General features: G+C 31.1%; 1 protein-coding gene across 3 annotated transcripts; it reads right to left on the reverse strand.

Annotated features, from left to right (window-relative positions):
• Positions 1-3,961: 3,961 nt before the first annotated feature.
• Positions 3,962-7,018, reverse strand: LOC133794589 (uncharacterized). Of its 3 annotated transcripts, none has more exons than XM_062231907.1 (6): positions 6,532-7,018; positions 6,164-6,257; positions 5,978-6,045; positions 5,625-5,681; positions 4,643-4,900; positions 3,962-4,504 (listed from the first exon to the last, which is right to left on the reverse strand). In XM_062231907.1, exons 1-6 carry the CDS (start codon positions 6,634-6,636, stop codon positions 4,343-4,345), a joined length of 744 nt encoding a protein of 247 aa, XP_062087891.1. In that variant the 5' UTR covers positions 6,637-7,018; the 3' UTR covers positions 3,962-4,342. The 3 variants fall into 3 exon arrangements, with proteins under 3 accessions (XP_062087891.1, XP_062087890.1, XP_062087892.1); XM_062231906.1 differs by having other exon boundaries at positions 4,643-4,903; positions 6,532-7,017; XM_062231908.1 differs by having other exon boundaries at positions 3,962-4,508; positions 4,643-4,903; positions 6,532-7,017.
• Between the last annotated feature and the right edge of the window lie 9,898 nt (positions 7,019-16,916).

Genomic DNA, 16,916 nt, shown 5'->3' on the forward strand with positions numbered 1-16,916 from the left:
AATTTCTTCAAAACAATAATAATAATAGTAATAATAATAATAATATATTTTTTTTAATTAAAATAATTTTATGTTTTATAATTTATTCATAATTTTTTTTCATTAATTTTCTAAATACTTAAAAAAAAAACTTTTCATAACACTACTACAAAAACTAGTTATTATGACACTATTTTAGGATATTTAGCTAGATATGAACCCTAAAAACATTTCTAAGACTTTTTAGGACACTCAGTGAGAGTTTTTAAAAAATAATTTTTAGGACACGCAGTGCGAGCCCTAATTACTGACGTGAGTCCTAAAAGACAATGAATAAATTTGAGTCATTAGAGATTTTTAAAGACACACTTTAAGTGTCCTAAAAGAGTATTGAGGGCACTCAAAGTGGACCCTAAAAAACAATAAATAAATAAAGTAAAAGTTTATTAATAACTAAATTGAAAAAAAAAAAAAAAAGATAATACAAAAATTAGAAAACCCTAAAATTGTACCAACCCCTTCACTCTCCTCTCTTTTCTTCTACCCGCCTCACACACACTCTCTCTCTATTTCTCTCTCGCGTCCCAACTCTGCCAGTCGCCACCAGCTACACGCACCATCCTAGGAGATGTAGGACGCTATCGACCTCTGACCCACGCGAGTCCTCCGCCTCACGCGCGACCTAAGGCTTCCAACAAACCCCTCGAAGTTGTAGTGGTAGCTCGTCGCAAGCTCTCTTCCAACCACGATCGGCGGCTCTCCGGCCACCGCTCGCCTACACGCACCGCCCAGGCGTATTTCCCAGCCCCCTGAAAACCCTAGCCCCGCGAGCCCTAAGCCATACGCGTCGCCTAGCCCTCTCGACGGTGCCTTCAAAGTTCAGCGACTTTGTGGGTTTCCGAAAATTCTTGGGCATTTTCCGACTGCTTCGAGCCACCCCGAGCCAAATGACCACCACAACTACATTCCTTGTGCTTTGAGATTCAAAACCTAGTAGCTATTTTTCCCCAACCACCACCTTTGAGTGGTGGCGCTGCCTCCGGAGTTCCACCGCAGTTTGTTCCATTAATATTAATTAATTTTAAAAAAAATTAAAAATATAACTTTTAAGGGCTCGCAACGCACGTCCTAAGAAACTCTACTTTTTAAGGCTCTCAAATAGAGGGCTCGCGCCCCGCGAGCCCTAAAAGGCCTACTTTATAGTGGTATAAAAATATCTTTATATTATAGTTATGACAAAAAAGTAAAAATAAAGAAAAAAATTATTTCTCTTGAACTTTTAGATAGAATAATGATACGTGCACTAAAACTATGCACTAAAATATTACACCAACTGATGTGACACTATTTTTTAAAACAGTGGGTCCCATCTGAAATAAATGTGATTGATTAAAACAAATTATCATGTCAATTGATGTAATATTTTGATGTAGATATCATTATCCTTATAGATATAAGTAACTAATAATTCATATGGAGAAAGTAAAATTTAATATATAATCAAGATAAAAGGTAAAAACTGATATGCGTAATTTAGGCTATATTTGGTATGAAGGAGAGAGAGTATGATAGATGAAGAGTTTAGGAAAGATGGAGAGTATGATGGATGGAGAAAATAGTTGCTTACATTTATATTGTTTGTTATTAGGTGTGAAATTGGAAGGATGAAAATGAAATTAATTATTAAAATTACCATTTTATATTTTTAATATAAATATTTATTATTTTTTAAAATGACATATATGTCATTTACATAGTATTTTTTGTCGTTTTCTTAGATCCCTCCATCTCTCAATCTCCTTTCCTCTTGCCAAACAAAATTATTCAACCTCTCATTCCACTACTCTCCCTCGACCCCTCTCTTCTCCCTACCAAACATGTGTTAATCTTTAATACATATTGAAAATTAAACCTAATATTAAAAATGGTTTATACATTTTTGGACCCTGTGTTTTGACTCATTACTTGTTTGGACCCTGTATTTTGATAAATTACTTTTTGGACCCTATGTTTTGTAAAATTGTTAAAATAGAACCCTAAACCTGATTTTGGTCAATATTTTCTCAACTAAAATTACAAATAATTTAACAAACTAACAATTCAGAACAAAAATAAAATCATTCTGCTTAAAAACTGTATTGTTATATTCAATTTTTTTTTCATCAAAATTGAGTTTATGGTTCTATTTTAACTATTTTACAAAACATAGGGTCCAAAATATAATTTATTAAAACATAGAGTCTAAATAAGTAATGAGACAAAATAGAGAGTCCAACAAATTATAAACCCTCTCAAAAATGAAAAATAAAAAGCTAGTGTACGATATATACTTCCGTCATTTAACAAAATTAAAATAAATAATTTTTATTTGGAAATTAAACCGAGCAAGTCGGGATTTTGGTCAAATCTACACTACTTTTAACATAATTAATTCATTGATATTTTCAAAGACTGACGTAAGATAGAACCTGTGAGGAAATCTTGATGACCTGAATCATGTAGTAATAGTATCTATTTTGTAATTAGCTAATTACAATTGCTAGCATGATAAGAGAGTAGAGACCATACAAAACACACCATTCCATATAATTTCTCTTTTAACTTTATCATAATTCATGAATAGTGTTCATGATGAAAGGCAATACTTGAGTTGAGTTGGCCAAGTGGGAAATTTTCAACAAAGGAAAAATGAGTCTAAGTGGGGGATCTACGAGAATTTTCATCTCTAATATTTTTCTATTCAATCAACTTGTTGTGACCAACCGCATAGTATTAAACACAAAAATAACTCAACTTGTCTTTTGTCCTAACATTATTTTAGGATCAACTTGAGGATGTGTTTTCTTATTTATCCTTATTCTTCTTCTTGAACTTTCATATTTGCACTCCATTTCCTCAACTTGTCCACTTATATATTGATTAGTCGGACATATTTTTCTCTTTTTCCTTTTTATAGAACTCCTTTTTCCCTCTAATCCCTATCGCTGACTCAATTTCCTTGCGTTATTTGGGACAGTCACGTGGTGATTTTGATAATATGATAATCACCGGTCTACCTAGCTAGCTATGACTTGACTTAAAGCTTACACGTCTTTCAACCTGATTCCCATTTCATCTTATCTCATCTCATCCCTTGATCAAGGTTTATCATACTTTTAACGTTTATTAAGGGCTTAATAATTGTTATTAGATATCCAAAAATGAGCCTTTTTTTTCCTCTTCAAGATACTTTAAATGGTGAAACCCAAACCTAATTAACCAAGGGACATGCAATGACGCAAAGCAAATCATTGCATGTTGCGGTGAGTGCAAAACTTGAATCTTCTACAGTACTTTTGGGTCGAGTATTTTAATTAACCCAACTTGGTTAGGGAGAGACAACGTGAGAAGATAACGGAAAAATGTGAATAAATAAATATAATAAATGGCCCCCGCAACTTTGTAAATCTTGTCAAGTTGCTGAAAAGCCATGGGCGCTGGGAAGATGGGGGTTGAGCCTGGTCCTACAAGCTTTCAAACCGAAAAGTTGATTGTGGTTTGGAACTGTTGTTTGTAGGACCATCTTCTATGCATGCACATCTTTCACCATCACACTAACTCTCGTATAGAACCAGACAAATTATACTTTTTTTTTCTTAAATTAAAAAGAAGAAGAACAGCCTCTGTGGTACACCAGGCACATATTTTACTCCTCACATGTGGGGTCCTTTCCCACGTGCTGTAGGCCACACCCCTCACCCACTTTACATTTATATCAATGGACTTATAATATTGTCACATTTTTCTCTCGGAAAAACTTGGTCTTTGGACCAGAATCTCTTAGCTATGAAATAAGTGCAACTAGAATATATGTTACTGAGTTTGAGGCTCACTCGGTCACTCCTATGCAATTTGTATGATTCTTAGATCACTGTAAGAATCTTCATTAAGTAATGCTTGCTTTGGATTTATTCGATACATTCAATATAATAACACTTACTCGTTAGCTTAATCTCGAAACATACTTGCATTAGCACAAGTATATTTCTTGCCAAATGAAATTGCGTAAAGATCAAATACATCAGCAAAATAAGTAGCAGAATTATAGCATTACAGATGAAAGGATTGATGAAAAAAAAGCTCAATACAACCGAAGGCTTTAGACCAAGCCACTCTTACTAAACCACAGCATGGACATGAGACACAGTACTGTGGCCCCAGCAGCCAGCCTAACGTTCAATTCAAATCCTACTACCACTAAAAAAAGAAAAATTGAGGCAAAAGTACCCTATTGTTTGCCTGTAAAATGTGATTTTTCCTTAAATCCTCTATAGCTGGAAGCAGAAAAGATTTTTCCCAACTCATTTTGGAAGCTGTGGTTGAATCAAGCTGCTGATATACCACTAGAGCAATCTTTCGAAGAAACATCATGACCAGACAAAACCTTTTGTTTCCTGCCATGTCGTCGGTGGCTATCTCTTGCTCCTCCTCGAACCACCCCTCCTCCTATTCCCGTCCCCTCCCTCAAACCCCGCCGCTGATCCACCTGTCTTCATTAGTTTCAGGTAAACATGCCAAACAGTGAAAACCCTTCTAACAACATACCATACAACTCTGAATTGTTCAATATTCAACATGAAAGTTGTATAAGATAACTAGCAAAATAAGCATAGGTCTAACTAACCCCTACACAAAAGCTTTGAAGATGAGCAGCGAAGCCTGAAGAAGAATCATCGACGCTTGTCCTGATTCCATTGTTCATATCGGTGGAACTACGTTTATTACTGGAACTTGAAGTTTCGCAATAAGATGCATAGGAGGAGGAAGATGTCGTTGAGGTTTCGCAGTAGGAACTACTGCTTGATCCAAATGCATCATTGCCCCCTTGAAACATATCTTCAAATAATTGCTGCAATTCCTCAAAGGTTTCTTCCCCACTTTCCTGCTAAATTTTCACAATCAAAATAATGTTTCTTTTCTCTTGTGTGCGTTTTCTATGATTTTTCATTACACAAGGCACACTACGCTCTTTAATTTATTAGTCACCCCAAACACTTGTTTAATTACTCTTCCTCCTAGCCTTAGAATTGGTAGTTGAACAAACAAAATTGTATGACAGACATATTCATTGGCCCACTTCGCCTTTGTTACACACTACGCACTAATAAAGGTGAAACTTACAAAAAATTATAAAAAGTAATCAAGGATTATCCCTTTTAAATGGGACCTTAAGAAGTGGAGTTCCTACTCCTAGCATCTGAACACAACCATAACACGAAAGAAGAATAAAAAAAATTGAGGCGTATCATGAATGATAATAAATATTGATTAAAAAAATGTCATTTGCAGACCCTAAAGTGGCCCATCCAGAATTCCTTATAGGATGCAGCCATTATTAATGTCTCCTTTCTCAAAGTACCTCGCTTTTAGTGTGAGGCACAGGAACATAAAATTCATAGCAAAAGTCTACATCATAGGACTTACCAAAAAGTGAGACCAATTCTCCCTTAATTTGATCCAACTCCAAAAACATTAGCAAAACCAAGATTCAATTTTGAAGATATTTGGTGTTACAAACACTGGAAAATGTACCAAACCCTTTTTTTAATATTTACTTTAATATATTAAGATAAAGAAAGAAATGAATAAAGTTTAAGCTAACTCACATTAGGCTTTGTTTGGCTCATCATAACAGCCATCTCGCTCAAAAAATCACCCATACCCTGCATCAACAAGTTAAAAATTACCATCAGTACCATACCATAATCATCATCATTAAATCATAAACAAATATTACCAAAGACTGGGCTTGAGAATATCTTAAAGATGCCCACTTAATGAAAATAAAAAATAAATGAATCAGGGAATAGGGAGCAATAATTGAATAGGATATGGTCTATTATAACCTTACAGAGCAAGCTCTGATTTGGTTTGCAAAGGCTGAGAAAGGTCAGAAGGAAAGCAAAAAGTCAACATGTCTTGAACCAATGAGGTTACAAACTTGATTCTTTGTACTTACACTTTCGTCATCATCGCTGTCGTAGACTCCGACATCGTACATGAACCTCTTATTCTCGTCTGATAAAACTGTGAACACAATAAAGTAAAAAAAAAAAAAAACACATAAAATTATCATAAGACCTCGTCAATCCAATATTTGAACTTTGATTTTTTTTTTTAAAAAAAAAGAGTACGGTGAAATTACCAGAATAGGCTTGTTGAATGGCCTGGAATTTCTTCTTGGCTTCCTCCACGAACTTTGCATTCCCGGAAGCCGAACACCGATCCGGATGCCATCTCTATTAAAAAAAATTTAAAAATAATAATGAACTGCATGGATTTAAGTATACAAAAACTATGAACTTTCTCTATAATTCTAAAGTTATATATATTTCAACTTCTTTTCGAAACCAAGCCAACCGTATCTTTGGAGAGAACAACGAAATAAATCAGAAACCTTAACAAACAAAATATTGAATTTTGAAAGGACCCATTTCAAAAATTTAGAAAAAACAGGCTTTTCTTTGGTGAGGAAGAGAGGGTTTCACAAGAGAGAAAGAGAAAAACTCTAACCATTGCTAATTTCTTATAAGCATTCCTCAGCTCCATAGTCGAGCATTCTTTTTTCAAACCCAAAACCGCATAAAAGTCACTGCTTTTCTCATCTCCATTAGCCATTATTCGTAACTTCTTCTTCAAGCAAAACCCAGAACCAAAATCCCCTATTCTCACTTATTGTCGACAAATTAAAAGAACCCAGGAGCGTAAATAGAGAACAAATACAGACCCATAGGTATTATATATATATATATATATATGAATATGTATGTATATATGTTACATATCATACATCACGGACTACATCTTTCCCAATTGGGACAAGGAAGTTCGGCATATTTGGGGTGGCTTGAGGGGAAAGGGGAAGTGGGTTTAAGGCGGAAAAAGAGGATCAACACACAACACCCTTTCTTCCCTCTAAACGCTTAAGCCTCAAGAACTCTCCAGAAACCAGCCCACTTATTTATAAATACTATAACTTTTTTGGAATATTTATCACATTTTTGTGTCTATTTTAATTTCAATCATATAATATTATTATTCAATGCAATGTGTTAATAAATGACTGTGTAGATGAGTGAATGGACGGCTGTGATTGCATGGGAGTTGTTGATATTTTAGCGTATGGTGTCTCCAGAAGGTTCTGTTTTTCACTGTAATCTCAACAAGTCTTTGCTGACGGCAGATACCACATCTTTAGACGAAACTCAGCTGTGGGGTCCTCTCGCTTTCCTCTCGTCTCTTCTCTTCTCTCACTTTTCTATTCTTTTCCAACTTGGGATTCAAATGTCCAAACTACCCCCCGTCGCTTTTTTTTTTCTTTCATAAATTAAAGAGTTTATACTTGTTGGACGAGTTCTATTTTATTATTTGTTTGGAATCTTCAAAAATTAATTTTTATACTTTATATTTTGTAAAAAAATTTAAATTGACTTTTAAATTTAATTTTAGTAAACAGTTTTGAATTAAAATTATAAATAATTTATCAAATTAACAATTTATAATAATAACACAATTATAATGTTACATTATTTTATAATAACACAATTTATAATAATAGATATAGTTACAATATTTAGATATATATGAATATCTAAATATGTAATCTATTTGATGTTACAAATTCAGTTACAATTTTGTAATTTCCAAATATTGTCCATTATTGGCCAATGGCCGCGATCAAGGATGTTGGTGGCTGCGGCCACAGAGGTTGACTGATCAGTTTTTTCAGTTTTTTCCAACCTTTTTGAACGCCTTCAAAAACACAAATAACTCTCAAATCTCATTTTTAATTACATAAACATTTAATTAATTATTGGTAACAACCATGTGGGTTGGTGAAATTTGAAATTCAAAATGTGTCTCTAAACTCTATAACTAAGAGTCTATTGCTCACTTATTTGATACAATTTTTCTATCCATTAGAGCACTTGGCTAGAAAACACCGAGAGACTTGATAATTCCATAAAATTATTTTCAAAATAGAGAGAAATCTCTTAGTGCTTGAGTTAGGGGGAAATAAACTTTTGGACAAATGTTTCAAACTTTGTTTAAGTTGGTGATCCCCAACACTCTTTACTTTGGTTGTGTGAGTGAGAGTTCTTTGTTTATTCTTATTGTTCTTTCCTTTTGTTGACGCGGTTCTTCGACAACAGGTAATTAATAGAATAAGAGAATGAGATTAGTGCTAAGTAATGAACCGAAACAAATGAATGATCTTAAAATAAGATGGTGATACGAATATTTTTTTAGATGGTTCAAAGGTTAAAATTCTTCTACTCCACCAGCCAATATTATTGCTATTTTTCTGAGACTCTTTACAGGGTATTTATTTACATAATAGAGTCCAACCCCTTGCAATTCCCAGGGTTTCCATATTTATAGGAGAGGGCATCTGGGGGTTGGCAAATGGGGTTATCCCGTGACCCCCTTACCCATTATGTCATCTCTGTGACATTCATGATTAATTCCTAAAACCTGACAAGTGAAGTGTGGTCTAATCAATAGGTAAGGGGGATAATGGGCCGCACGGCCTAACCCAGTCGTGGGTGCCTAAACACGCACATTTAGGCTGCGTGTCCGAGAATTCAGGGATATATCAGACACGTGATGCCTGATATATGCATGTTTACATTGCATGACTAACTTTATAAGGGGTCATAGACGCCAACTCAGGCTCGTACCTCGAGCTGTATGTCTTCTTAGTCCGCGATATCCATGCTTCTGACCCGACTCCTTAGCAACTTCAGTGAACCTGCGGTTACCTCGAGCTAAAGAGGTAGGATTTGGAAGCAGCAGCTCCGGGTACAAGCCACCCACGGGGCTGATACACAATTATGCCATATCTCAGCCTGCTAATAGCCCGTGGAGAATTAGGGCATACACCTTTTATTTTATTGTTTTTCATCTTCTTATTTTTCTTCTCTATTTACTTATATTTTTGTTTAGAGTTGTAACTATTTCTTTTATTTTGTTACAAACACTATTTCTTTATTTGTATATTTTGTTTAGAGTTGTAATTTTATATTCGTTTCTTCTAATTCTTCTCTTATTTATTTGTATTTTTCAGTCATATAGTTGTAACATTATTTAATAAATCTTGATTTATTTGTATTATTTTATCTAAAATTGTAATAGTTTTTACCATTCCCATTGACAATCCATATTTTCATAACATTTAAGAATCTATTTAAACCAAATTTAATTTATTAAAACACAAATTCTAAAAAATAATAAAACAAAATACATTGCCCAAAAAATTATAAACCGTGTAAGTTAAATTATGCTCCTGATTTCAATTTAGTTACTTTTACGTGTTGGTTTGGTTGGGATGAAGAAGTTCAGTATTTGGGTTAACCATTTTTCAATTAATTTATTTCAACTTGGTAATTTAAATTATTTTTTTCTTTCCTTGGTTGAAAATTCACAAACCTTGATTAACATGAGTAGTCAAATCCGTTAGAATGTTTCACTTGGAATATCCTTAATAAAAACAAAACAATATCTGATAAGCTTAATTGCCAATGGAAATCAGATTTTTCGTAGTAAGTTTTCATGATTATGGGTCAGAATTTTTTTTTTTTTTGGTATAAATTCAAACTTACTATACATGGCATCTCAGCTTTTGTCCAATGAGGATGCATTAACGAATGAGGTAAAGTATATTAATTGATAGAGCTTCGTAGATTGGAGCTTTACATAGGACTTTCTTCATAATTTACATTCCATATCTCAATCATTAAAAATAAGACAAAAGTGATAACGCTTCTTATAAAATGTGACCTTTCATATATAAAAGCAAAAGTTTCCTTTAAAAAAAAATTCCTAATTTTTATTAGGATAATTTTATTGTTACCTATCTTTTTTTTATTATTTATTCAATTAATTAATTTTATCAATATATATTGTTTTAATAATTTGACAAAAATATCCCATTAATTATTATTTTTTCAAATATATTATTGTAATAAATGGACAAAACTATCCCATTAAATATTAAAAAGTTATTTTTTCAAATATATTATTTTAATGAATTGACAAAATTATCCTATTAAATATTAATTTTTTTTTGAAATATAGTATTTTAATAAATTGAAAAAAATATCCCATTAAATATTTAAAAATTATTTTTTTAGCACACAAATAAAACATTGTGTATATCATTTATTTATATAGACGCTTATAAAATAATTTACATACTTCATTATGATTCTAGCTAAGAGGATGTTTTGAGTTTTTTTTAACAATAAATTATAAAGATGAAAACTGTTTTTTTTAAATATATATTCAATAGGGCCAGTTCTTAAGTCCCTCACCGGACTTAGTCCAATAAGTGGGACCCAAAAAAAATTGTCAAGTGTCAAGCTATTGAATTATTTGGGGTTTTTATTATTACATGATTTTACTTGATGAGCCGGTGATGTAAACCGGTTGTAAAAAAAAATTGAATCATGGTCTGAAAAGTATGGGCAAAATAGTAATTTGCAGGTAAAAAAAGTCTACAGTGGAGGGCAATAAGGTAAAATTAGTATTGTGTTCAAACATATTTACGAAATTGGGAAAGTAATGTTTAAGAGTCACTTAGTAATTTTTAAAGGAGTAGTCAGGAATAATGTTGCATGTAAAAGTAATGAATTTCCAGTAACTCATCTGCATATAAGTAACATTTTGATGTCAGTAAGTAATATGAAATAGAGTGGTTAGTAATAACATAATAACTTAAAGTAAAAAAACCGAAAGTAATTATTGTTTGTTTTTTTGTGAGTAACAAATTGTCTAGTGAATATCTCAGTTTTGTTTGACTTGTTTAATGGTTAGAAGAATGAATTACCATTGATTATGTAGCTTTAGGTTGTATAGTTAATTTATAATGAATTTTGGCCATTATATGGTATTTGGTATGTAAGACTTTCCCTTTGCATAAGTTATTTTATAATCTCCTGATGTGTAACACAATTAGAGTATAATAATAATAATACCACTAAACGTACCATATTTAAGTTATAATATTTATATGGTTGCTCGATTAGGAGTCACTACTTCGTTAAAAAAAGTGTGATTAAAATATTTCTATCATAAATGGAGAATAAAAATTTAATCTCATACAATATAAAAAGATGATTAATTGATGAATCATTCATACTATACTTTTGTAAGTTCATTTGACATGTACGTGAAGTACATAGGTTTAAATTGCAAACCACATTGGGGGCTTAGTTGATGAGGAAATTAATAATTTGTTATTGATTGCATGGAAGATGGGGTCAAGTAATTGGGATGTGTCGATTGTACGAATACGTCTTATAGTAGAACATCCCCAATCACGGTTGTGTAATCTAAGCTTTGAACTTACAAAATTATAGTAGGACCCAATTACTTTTCCAATTGTCAAGTTTTGAACAATTTTGGTGTTTTTCTTTTTTAAACTTTATAGTTGATGAACTGGCTATGTAAATCGGATCAAAGAGTTGTGCTGACATGACTATGAAAAGTAAGGACAATAAAGTAATTTGCAGTCAAAAAATTGTACAATCGAGGGCAATAAGATAAAATATGTATTGTGTTTGAACTTATTTATGATATTGGGTAAGTAAAATTGTACAAGTGGATGGGACTAACACTTTTAGTAAGCACAAATCTAGATCAATACAAAGTTATATAATTTGAATAAGAAGTTTGTTTTAACTGCTTATGAGCATGTTTAAGTTTTCTTGCTGAGTTTTGGCTCACGGGTGCTTTGTGGTGTAGGTAAAGGGAAAAGAAAGTTGGACCATCCTTGAGTTGGAGAGCTTAGGCGACAATCTGTACATATGCGGCTGCTCGAACACCACGGTCGAGGGTTTTAAAGAGTAAGTAGGGTCAAACCCTATTTTGCTGCTTAGGTCAGCTAGTTGTAACTTTTCCATTGTAATTAACTTTTTAAAATGTATTTTGAGATTCCATGTATGATGTAAACATTTTAATGAAACGATGGTACCTTTGACCAAAAATTTTAACCCTAAACCGCTAATTACATTTAGTTATACAGTTATGGCCAAATGTCTCGTTTAGCGAGTTTATCACTATTTAAAATACACATATATGGTCTTGATTTTGAACAACAAAACTTATGTTTGATTAATTTTTTTATATATATAGTTGATTAATTAGTAAAAAAAGATTAGATTAACAAAAAAGAAAAACTCCAAAACCCGATTCCATTAAAAATAAACTGATCTATTTTATATAAGAGTTATATATTTATAGACATGGTAATAATATCATTATATATAAGTACTAATTAACATCATGTTGCAACAACAAGATGACATACTAATGTGACAAAAATACATACATTTGACATTTTATATAATGAAAATTGATAAATTACATGTTATAGTTTTATCACACACTACCTTTGAACGACATTAATTAAGCATATTCAAAATAGAATATGCCAACAAATAAACATGCCCTGTGGTACAAAATACCCACCAACAAAGTTCTATAAAAAATTTAAAATTGGAAATGAAGGAAACCTGCTTGGACAATAGCAAAAGTGGCAGTGCTTTGTTGAGCTTTAATCTTCATTGCACTAACAACTGGAAGAGGATTATATTGTTGGTGCTTGGATATTTCTATGTGACACAAGACAACATATATTCCAATTATGTTGTGAATGTCTCTATTTTCTACAAAATTCAGGCAAACCTCTCCGGGACTAAAGGACGAACGAATTGCAATTATAGGCACAAAATAGCTACTGAGCAATTGATAGCAAATAGTCTGTAGTAGTGGGAAATGTCCATTTGTCAGAAAAATAGAGCATGAGAGAATACAAGGTTGAATCATGACTAGTTTTAAATAAATAAATAAACACTCTTTGCTGCTTCCATTGGGTATCAAATTTACATATTACAACTGAATGTAAGAGAGACACAAGAGTATTTAAATTATTTTCTTTTAGTTCCATTGAATCCCACGTTATTAGAGTAAATAAATCAGCATTACAATTAAATAGTAGAGTAATTTTTGAATTTATCATAGAACACATGCATATATCTAAATATATATACACTAATATACACACATATCAACCGAGAGAGAAGAAATTTAAAGGAATCCTATTATTATGGAGAGTCATACCTACAAATTTATATATATATATATATAATATATAGATATACAAAATTAGAAAAATTGCTTGGTGATGATAACTTGAATATGAGTTATACAAAATTATGACAATATCATTTTGGGAGTATTATACATTATACACATAGTGGGCTCTGAATTAGATAACAGAAACCCATTTTTGAGTTACACATTGCATAAACTTAATCATTACTAGATATGCAAAAGTACTTCCAAATATTAATGAAGAAGGAGAAGCTATTGGAATTATCACATTACATACAGTAAGCATTACTATATGTCAAATGACCAAAAGAAAACAACACTACCATCCCAAGTACAAAGAAAAAGAAGTGCAGACTCTTCTCAAACACATCGAGTCTCTTTCTACTAACTAATAAACAACACATCACTGAAACAAATAACTTTTGCTAATAAATACTAGCCCATAAAATGCAAATCAAATAATTGTTTACATAGAAGTACAATTAAACAAGTCATCCACCAGTAAAGATTGTAAGCTTCAACTAGGCAAGACAGTGACCTTTAATAATAAAACATATTAAACTATCATGACCAGAGATGGGGATAAAATGGCAAAGAAAAAATGCAACATTTATATTTTGATATAACAATTTCTTCAGTGATGGATGTTGGAAAATTGATCAAGCAGACAAATTTTGTTTTTGTAAGCCCTTCTTTTGCTACTAATAGTTAATTGTGACCAATAATAATTTTTTTTTCTTCCTAAAAAGATAAATTATTTAAGACTTTGAAGGGACTAAATGGTTGTTAGATCCCTCTAGAAAAAATGTGTATGTATACATATGCTCTACAACCTTCAAAAGTCATATGCAATCTATATCAGAGGATTTAATACTTTTTTTTTTTGCAGTCAAAACATCAAATTTCCTTAAATCAGAGAAGAGCCCATATGGTAAAATGAAATAAAAACACAAATATACCCATTTCACTCACTTAAATCAATCCATGAAAGAGTAAAAAAAAACCTATTTCAATTAGTTCAAATTCAAAAATCAAACACAAGCAATGAACGGAACAACCTTAACAAACTCATCTAGCTAATCGAAATCAACTAACATCTTACTTCGTATCGAACTTCCTAGGCAAGACAGCAGTGGAGAGAATCCTCGGCAAGTGATCGAACTCTAGTCGCCCAACACTGAGAAAGCCAAAACAAAGGGAGAAAAGACTCTCTGAAGAGTAGATGACTGTCTTCCGGAACCCAACCACCCAAGCTCCATCCTTACCAAGTTTGCCATGGCTTCCGAGATCGTTGTTGTAGCCGTACCCAGATTTGGGATGTGAGGCTTCAAGGGAAGGAGAGGAGAAATATTCCAAAATAAAAATAAATTAACCAGTTGCAGGTTGCTTTTTACATATTGGGGGTGAAATGGTATTTTAACAAAATTTTATAAAATATTCTCATCCAATGAATCAGATTGCATATTAGATAATCTAACGACCCACATCTTATGAGGGACTTAATCGTTCAAAATGAAGTGAGGGTTTAAAGAATTGCCCATTTAATAGCGAGAAACATTTTACCAAATCATTTTTTTAAAAGTTTTATTAAAAATGAGGTCAGAATAGGAAATTATTATTATTATTATTATTATTATTACTCTTTTCATAATGATTCGAAATCTTATAGCAAGAACCGCAATATCAGTTTAACAAATATCAACCATACAGTCTCTTTTGGATTAATTATGTTGAAATATGCTATAATTATTAATAAAGTATATTTGAAGTTTGAGTAATTAGATTTTGTTGATTAAATATTTTAAGTTTCAACCCAATTGGCTCCCTACTCAATTAAGATTTGCGATACAACAGCCTTAAGCTTTTTTAAAATCTTTTGATGATGGTGATTCACATTACTATTTACTTTTTATTATTATGAGATTTAGAGTTTGTATTTTTTGTATCATGTAATTTGTCATATTACTTATTTGTACATTATATTTTAATAAATTAATTTTTAGATTTTGTATTTTATTAAATGGTTCAAATAAACCTCTAAATTCAATTTTAATCAAAGTTTTTGAACTAAAATTACAAATGATTCACTAAACTAATAATTAATAACAAAAATATATTCATTCTACTTGACAATTATGCCAGTATATTCAATTTTTTTTCTTCATCAAAATCAGATTTATGAGTCTATTTGAACAATTTTACAAAATACAGAATCCAATAAATAATTTATCAAAATATAGAATCCAAACAAATAATAAAACAAAACAGAATAAACCCTAATAATAAATCTTATTATTATGTACTTTTTTTTCCAACCCCATTGGCCTGTACGCAATTAAGATTTGCAATTCAACAATCTTAAGCACTTATTTGAGGGTGTATACTTATCCGCGTTTTGTCACTTACACATTTGTGTTTGTGTTTAGTTTAGATACCTATCTATATCTCTCTAATTTAAATTATACCGACTTAGTGTTTTACCAAACAATGCAAAATACTTAAATAATTTTTTTTAGTTAAAATTAATTTCAATAAGATCAGAATACGTTTCCTTTATCTACTTGAAACTATTATTTTTAATAAATATTTATAAAAAAACTATTTAAAAGAGTTTATTTAGATAAAAAATAAATATTATCTTAACTTTTAAAAGAAATATTATTTTAAAACCATTTATATAAAATTTTATTTTATTCAAAATAAACTTTTTTAAATATCACTACAATAATTTTGGATTTTATGACTCCATATGATATGAGAATCATTAGAGATGTATAATGTCTCATATATGGGGGAGACGTTAATGTGAGAACCATTGTAAATGATTCTGCGATGTCTCCTAGGAAAAGACGTCAAATTGTCCTTCCAACTTCTCCCACCAATGACTTATACACTTAGTCATAAATAATTTTTTTTAATGTCTTTCACACTTAGACATAAAATATCTCTAAATTTTTTTAATGTCTTACAGCTAAAAAGAGTCATTATAAGTCCAATTTATTGTAGTGTATTTTAAAATAATAATACCAAGTAGATATAAGGCTAATACCAAGATGTAATTTGGTAAAATTGAAATTATAAAAGTGTGCGTGAGTGTTTAAACAAAATTCAAGACTTATCATTTGATATATTTGGAATTACATGAATGTAAGTAAGTATTAAACAAAATATAAGAGATAAAATAGTAGTCTTCATTTTAATATAATGATAATGTCATTCACATTACAGTTACAATTTTTTTTGTTTGAGAAATACAATTACTATTGTTAAATTTTATTATAATGTATTTTCCTTCCCTAAAAAAAAAAAAGAAAAAAAATCTAATTATTATCCATATAAGTTTTTTCATTTGTTTTGCACGCATTTAATGCACATATTATCTAATCTAATTACAATTTAATGCACCTTCAAATTTATCACATCGACCTTATTTTTTATATTATCTCTTCAAGGCCTGAACCTGAAACCATACTCCTTTTTGAAATTATTTCTACAAAACTAATCCAACAAATTAAAATAAATAAAGGAGATTGGGGAAGCAAGTATATATGTATGTATGTTACACCGTACTTGTCTCCAGCTTTTGAAATTAATTGCATAATCTAGCATATTAATTTTATGTACATGCTACTTAGAACAACTCTAGCTATGTTCTCTATTTTTCAGTTAAATTTTAATTAAAATGACTAAAAAACTATTTTAGGAACCACTCCTCCTAACATCCTATTTATTATAGCTAATTATTGAATAATTTAATATTTTTTATAGAACACATTTTGGTT

The sequence above is a fragment of the Humulus lupulus genome, chromosome 8, assembly GCF_963169125.1.
Source record: "Humulus lupulus chromosome 8, drHumLupu1.1, whole genome shotgun sequence".
In the NCBI taxonomy this organism is placed as follows: Eukaryota; Viridiplantae; Streptophyta; class Magnoliopsida; order Rosales; family Cannabaceae; genus Humulus; species Humulus lupulus.

Coding starts and splice junctions, on each gene's coding strand:
- LOC133794589 (XM_062231906.1), bottom strand. CDS start 6,636: ATGGCTAATGGAGATGAGAAAAGCAGTGACTTTTATGCGGTTTTGGGT. Junction 6,046..6,163: donor CATTCAACAAGCCTATTCTG/GTAATTTCACCG, acceptor TTGTGTTCACAG/TTTTATCAGACGAGAATAAG. Junction 5,682..5,977: donor ACAGCGATGATGACGAAAGT/GTAAGTACAAAG, acceptor TTGTTGATGCAG/GGTATGGGTGATTTTTTGAG.